Consider the following 6,891-nt stretch of genomic DNA (forward strand, 5'->3'; position numbering starts at 1 on the left):
CAAATCCTAGAGTTATGAGCACTTAAGCACCTCTAAAGAACTGAGCTGACCTGTCGACGAAGACATTGCCTAAGCGTAGCACCATTAAAATTTTAAAATAAATCCAAAAAAAATACAAGCAAAGACTTAACCCAGATGAGTAGGTGAACGAACTGAGCTAGCAAATCACAAAATGACATCGCCACCACTAAAGCATAGCACCGTTAAAATTCTAAAATAAATTTAAAAAAATACAAGCAAAGACCTAACCCAGATGGGTAGGTTTCACCATAAAAAACCCAACCAGCTGATAAAGGTAACATTGCTAAAGTTGCTCTAGCCAAATTTGCTATGGCAAGACAGTAGAGCCCCAACAAAATGGCCTGCGCCGTGTATCTGATTATCCGGTTACACCGAGACAGGATAGAGCACGTCAGCCCAACCAAACACATTTGAGAAAGCCCTCAAGCAAAGCAGAGTGAAGCATATGAACAACGACCATTTTTTTCCAACATAAATATAAATACGTTCTATTGTCATCATATTTAACACCCACAAGCAACACTGAAAGAATAGTCTTCCAAATTTAACCGAGGTTCTACAAAAGTGGCTTTGGTGCAACAGGGTAGGCTAAGGAGCAGCTGCAAGGTCGGGGAATGACACTTCAGTTCTTTCAGCGCTTCCCGCCGCCACCACCCAACTTGGGGCCCTTGGAACCCTTCTGGACCGCGCCCTTCGTTTGCCCCTTCTGGGACTTGGTCACCTCCGCCTTCTTTGCTTTCTTCTCATCCTTGGTCTTCTTGATGCGCTCCTTGATCTCGCTGCAAGGTCATGACAGTTCAAATGAGTAGGGAGAGGTATTGAGCATCAGTATCTATTGCATTTCTGTAAAATATCACTCGAGTACAAACCAGATTTTATTGGTTAGACAAACAAATGGTTACTACTGTCAGGCAAAAACAATGGCTTTATTTGGCAAACATACCGAAGAGCAGCTTCTCTAGCAGCATCGCGAACCTCTGGCTTCTCAGCTCTCTTCTTCTGGATCACTTCCAAGGAAGCACCCACAATTGACCTGGAGTATGGCTTCTTGGTGGTGCGGCGCCTCTTCTTGACCGCTTCAGCATGGATGTCCTGCGGAAAAAAATGGCATGTAAGTTGTAGACTTCTAGCACCATTATGAGCATGGCAGAAATAATTGTTTTTGCAAACGTCTTGTCAGATGCTATGCATCAAATAGATCGATACAATGATAATTATGAAGTGTAGATTACAAGGAAAAAAACGCATGATTCAGAAGACAGCTAACTACATTAGCTAACATTAAATGTACATTAACACATGAAGGTTAGCTAGTTAATGTTACATATCAGCGCAGCATATAAATACAGAAGTTAACACAAGAATCATAATCCGGAATGGCGAGAAATCGTCCACAGCTGAGGTTTATTCAAATACTGGTCCTATAATAAGACTTGTATTCAGCTAATACGAGAAAGCTGTAGCTAATCTATAACCAAAAAACATGGAATCCTCATATGAGAAATGAACAAATGACATTCTTAAGAATGCTAGCTGGGTAATATCACATACCTTCTTGTGTTGCTTCCTGTACATTGCTGTCCAGGTAAGCTTAGCAGGCTTCAGGCGGTTGTGGAAGTAGCGCTTGCATTTCGAGTTGGCAAAAAGGAAAACCTATAAAACAAACATAATTTATTTCTATAAGATCATTTTGTATAAGCTTAGAAATCTCTTATAAAATTGTAATCACAAGTAACCTGAGAATCAGCACGAATAAATCTGATGCCTTTCCCAGGATAAATCTTCTGACCGCTGAAGCGGCAAAGTTCCGTCCTGCAATGAGATGACCGTACTTAGAATAATTTCGAGATCCATAACTCTTAATAGATTAGTTCTACAGTCATTAATTAATCACAGAAAATATACTAGCCATGCAGAAAAAAATAAGGGCATTGACTATCGAGATATATTCACATATTTCAATTGGAATAAAAGTAGAAACTTACTTCAGCACCATCTTCTCAGGCTCAAGAAACCTTCACCAACTACATATTTCACAAGAACCAAAGAAATAAAATCAGAATTGATGATATATACATTTGACAATGCAACTACGAAATTACATAACCTGAGAAATCAGTTATTATTAGATAACAATGTAAGTTAGCTCACACACAAATATCAGGATTTGACAGGCAGCAGAAACCAGGTATGTTTGCAGCCACACAAAAAAAAATTACCAGGATTTGAAAGGGAACACAACCAAAGCTAAGTTCCTGTTGCAAGGGTTCTATCGTGTATCACACACTCAATGAAATAGGCAACTATGAAATGCCAAAGTCCATAGTAACCAACACTCAAAAGATTTAACTGTCGGGTGACTACTGGCAGCAGAAACACAGCAAATCTCTGCTGCAAAGCGGGTTCCCTGGTCCATATAGCACACACAAAAGTTTGGCAACTACGCTATTGAAACAGCTATATCGCCACAGTACATGTGCACTGATCCGTCCTAGGGAAAGGAAACCTAACTACCTAAATCACAACACATAGACAACACAAAACTTAAATGGACATATACATCCCGAGGACTATCTGCTTGCAAGACAATGACTACAACTAACAAGCTACAGGTGCAAAAGAAACCAGATGACAATGAACCAATGCAAGTACAAAAACTGTCAAATCAATAGCAATCAATTAAACAACCAAGCAAATTTGCAAGCGCACAAATATTAGGATTTGACAGGCAGCAGAAAAGCAACCAAAAGTAAGTTCCTGCCGCAAGGGTGCTATCCTGGCACATCTCGCACATCAATGAAATAGGCAACTATGAAATGGCAAAGGCCATAGCACCTGAGTGCATGTGCTTTAGATTCAAAAGGTCCTCCCAAACACTTTCAGAACTCAAAAGGTTAAACTGACATGCGACTGCTGGCAGCAAAAATAAGGAACAAATCTCTACTGGAAACAGGGTTCTCTGATCCATATAGCACGCACAAAAAATAGACAACTAGGAGTACGCGATTGAAACAGCTGTAGCGTCACAGACCCTCAGTAGTCAGTACTGTGCTTCGATCCGTCTCTAAGAAGGGAAAGCTAAACACAAACAGCCAACTCAAAACTCAACTGGATGTACACCTCCCGATGTTTATCTACCTGCAGGACAGTGATTCTCCTACAGGTGCAACAAATGAAACCATCTAATGACCACAACCACCAGATCACGGGAATGGAATTAGGGACGGTTCTAGCGACAACAACAAGAGATTAAGGCGAGCGCAGGAGCTAGTGTAAGGCAGGAACGAAGGCAGATGGTTTCGACTGTTGCCATACCTTCCGGGTGGAGGAGCGGAGCCGCAGGCGGCCGCGAGGCGGTGGTGGCGGCGGCGCGGAGGAGGAAGGGGGAGTGTGCTAGTGGCTCCGCTAGGGTTTCTTATATTAGTTCGTGCGTTGGGCACTTGGGCTGATTGACTAGGTTCTGATATATGCTGCGAAGTGGGCCCTTTTGGGCCCAAAAAACCGCATTGTGGGCTTCAGGCATAACAATGAACCCATGGGCTTTTTTTGGGCGGAATTAGGTAAGGTATTTTTCTACCTTCATGAACTTTTTTATCTTCTTTATTAAAACCTTTCATCTCATCTCTCGACTCTTAAAATTGTTTAAATTACCTCTAAAATTTTTTTAAATTACCTTCCTATCAGACAAAATAGTTTTCAAGGTGATTTAATCACTTCTATAATTAAAAAATCCAGCCAAGAACTAATAGTTGTATAAAAAAGTTTGCTTCTAAAGTTATACTTATGGATGTGTTATGATACGGTGGTTGGATATTTGTGTTTGTGCTAATGCTTGTTCGATTCTAAGTAGTACTTCATGGACAAATAAGTTGTCTTTACAATGTAACCATGAGATTTGAAATACAACAGACCACTAATTAATTGGGTTTCTTAATGTTGTGTTACATAAGGTCGGTTTAAGTGGCACAAAAGGGGGCTTCTAAAATGGATTTTGCTCCTTGACAGTGGCTGAAACCTCAGTGGTAGGTGTAAAATTAGTTTGAAGAGAACATCGAAAGGATCATGCGATAAAACCATCCATATATCTTTAAAATGTTATTTGAGTCTTAGTAACTCTGACAAATAGGAATCGCGACTTTAAGATGAAAGTGTGCAGTTTATGAAAAGTGTAAACTTGATATATCAGTCGTACTCACGATTAAGAGTGAGTTCAGACTTCTTCGTGATTAGATGGGCTCTTGGCGGTTGGTTGGTTCAGATGAAACTTGGATGGAATCCAAGCGTTGGTGTGGTTTGGTTCTCTCCGGAGATCGCGATTTTCACCTAGTAACTTGTGCTAAGTAGGAAACCCAATTACCTAAATTAGGATGTGTCATTAAAGTCTTTATGCGAAACCCTATGAGACTTTCCTTGCTTTAAGCCTCATGTCATCTTTTACTGCACTCGCGGAATACATTTCAAGATACTCATTCTTCTTTCTTGTCCCCTACTGCCCCACCGAGCCATTCAAATTTGAAGATGGAGTTTCATGAAAATGATGCTGAGGCTAGGCTAATGTACCCTCGATTGGTTGCCCGTGAAAGACGACGGAAGACCATGTTTAAAAGTCTACGATGTAATTTTCTTTTAGACTATCGGGTTCTTTAAATTGAAGTTATTAGAAAATATCGAATTGTCAATGCTCCCAAGGGCTGGTGTTGTCCACGTAACTTTGTCTTGGACCAACCTATAGCCCATGTAACATCCGGACCCACTAGGGGGAGTAGAAAACCTGTTGGCTTTATGTCCATTGATTGATCGACATTCCAACGTGATCTGTCACGACAGACCATGAGATCCAACCATTACGGAGCATGCACAAGCTTCTTTTTACATGCGCGCATCCTCATCCTCCCTATACGAGCCGCCGACTAGAGTAAAGCGTCGTTCACACGGCCGGCCGGCCGGCTGGCAATGCGCCGTCGCTGTCCCGGCCGCCCCACCCGGCCGGGCGCGCATCGCGCCGGTGGTTTCGCCGTCGGAACCGGCCGGTTTCCCAGCCCGGATCGACCGAGGCGCGCAGAGCAGGTCTTCGATTCGCCACTGCGGCGCCGTCGTGTGATCCCAGTCGTACACGCACGTCTCGTTCCATTCGCAGATCACAAGGCGGTGGGATCGACGAGACGTCGAGGTCGAGACCGCCGATCGAGTCCGATCCGGCACATCGCACATGGGACATGGCGTTGGCTTTTCCGAGTGATCCGATCGACGAGACTGTGAGGGACGCGACCCGGCTTTAATTTCCTTGCCGCTCGATCGGCGGCGTCTTTTCCTCTCCATCGCGCACGCCCTCAATGCACTGGTGCCGCTCCACCAGCGTTAGCGAGAACGAACGAAGCGGAGTGCTGGAACCCCACCAAGGATCCACACGTGCGCGAAAGGGCATCATCAGAGGGCCCACGAGTGATTCAAGAAGCTTCTTGCAGTTCGTCAGGTCAGGCCACACACCACTCTGTCTCTGTGTTGCTCGGCTGGTCCCGTCCCGGCCCCGGCGCAGCAGAAAGGTACGTGTGCTGCGGTGCAACGCGATGCATCCGTCGTCTCGTCTCGACGCAAATGCTCGCAGGAATAGATGAGAACCGCATAGATATGTTAGATGCATGCATCTCTTTTTCTCGTCTCAGTTGTTTGTTCATCTGTTGTAGTGTGTGTGTGCGGCACCTAACTTTGTTCACCCGCAAAACACGGCCGTGGGGCATGCTGCGGGATCTTGCATTGTCAAAATCCAAAGTACAAATAAGACGCTATTTTGTGGCAACGGATCAGGAATAAAGTTGACTCGGAAGGTCATCATAGTTGTTTACTGGAGTAAGTCACTCTGCAGAGCAAAGTCAAATTAATGTCGTTAATGGTCATGCAACAACAAGAGTTCTGAAACGCTCTCCTTCCTCAAATGCAGAGTTTGGTGCATGCGATCGAGTCATCCTGCACTGTATGTACTTATATGTCAGTTGACATCGCTAAAGCTTTTCCGAAACGTACACGGATCGGAGCACGATCGCATGAATGAACTTTGGGTGAGATGGGCAAAATATCTAGGCGCAGCAGCGAAAATAAAAAGGACTGGACTGGAGCTTGTTGGGAACTGTTGATGTTAGTGCATGCCCAATTAGGGTTGATGAGTTTGAATAAAGACTTCGAGTGGTGACCTGCCAACTTCCACCTGTGGTGTGGCGTCTCGAACGAAAACTGTGAACGCAGCAGCAAGATACGTACGAATGCAGAATTATTGTCAATATTGTTGTACTATAGAAACGGGAAAGAAAATCCTTCATAAAAAGAAAGTGGTTAGGAAGAAAACGAATTTTTACACGAACTCTTTTTCTTCCTAAAATATACGAAATTCAAAGTTGTCTACCATTAAACCATTTCTAGTTTGATCAGAATTACCAAAAAAACAATATTTACGATATAAAATGAGCACAATTGGATAATATATTTAATGTGCTAGATGTATATTCGTTATTATTTATAAATTTAGTTAAACTTAAAATAATTTAATTTAGGAAAACTGAGGTTCTTATATTAATCGAAGGGTAGTAAAGAACACTAGCTAGCTAGCTTTTACTTAGCTATATATGTACGCTCGTAGCTAATCTATGAGCTCTTTAATTTATATACAGTAGTTAGCTCACATATACTAGCTTACTTATTTCATTTCACAAAGTTTTTTGGTTTTTATTAAGCTAGCTGTAAACTCAATTACATCCAGTTTCTCTATCCCTCTCTCCACCACTTCATAATACACCCATCTCCATCCCTTTACTATACCTATATATTGTTAATAATTTGGAAAGGCATTCGAGCACTTTAATTATATACTTTTAGTTA

General features: G+C 42.5%; 1 protein-coding gene and 1 long non-coding RNA gene across 2 annotated transcripts; one reads left to right on the plus strand and one right to left on the minus strand.

Annotated features, from left to right (window-relative positions):
* LOC8064156 (60S ribosomal protein L24) lies at positions 459–3,469 on the minus strand. Its single transcript, XM_002441240.2, has 6 exons — positions 3,337–3,469; positions 2,007–2,045; positions 1,758–1,833; positions 1,573–1,674; positions 965–1,113; positions 459–800 (listed from the first exon to the last, which is right to left on the minus strand). The coding sequence occupies exons 2-6, from the start codon at positions 2,015–2,017 to the stop codon at positions 653–655; spliced, it is 486 nt and encodes a 161-aa protein (XP_002441285.1). The 5' UTR covers positions 2,018–2,045; positions 3,337–3,469; the 3' UTR covers positions 459–652.
* On the plus strand, positions 4,988–6,483 carry LOC110430563. The gene is made up of 2 exons (XR_002447913.1): positions 4,988–5,868; positions 5,960–6,483. It is a non-coding gene; the product is annotated as an uncharacterized LOC110430563 (long non-coding RNA).

This window comes from Sorghum bicolor, chromosome 9, assembly GCF_000003195.3.
Source record: "Sorghum bicolor cultivar BTx623 chromosome 9, Sorghum_bicolor_NCBIv3, whole genome shotgun sequence".
NCBI lineage: Eukaryota > Viridiplantae > Streptophyta > Magnoliopsida > Poales > Poaceae > Sorghum > Sorghum bicolor.

Bases quoted from the DNA above. Each gene is read 5' to 3' on its own strand.
- LOC8064156 (XM_002441240.2), bottom strand. The intron at 1,675-1,757 runs GTTACTTGTGAT...TTTGTTTTATAG, and splicing joins TTATTCGTGCTGATTCTCAG to GTTTTCCTTTTTGCCAACTC. The intron at 801-964 runs GTATGTTTGCCA...ATGACCTTGCAG, and splicing joins GCTAGAGAAGCTGCTCTTCG to CGAGATCAAGGAGCGCATCA.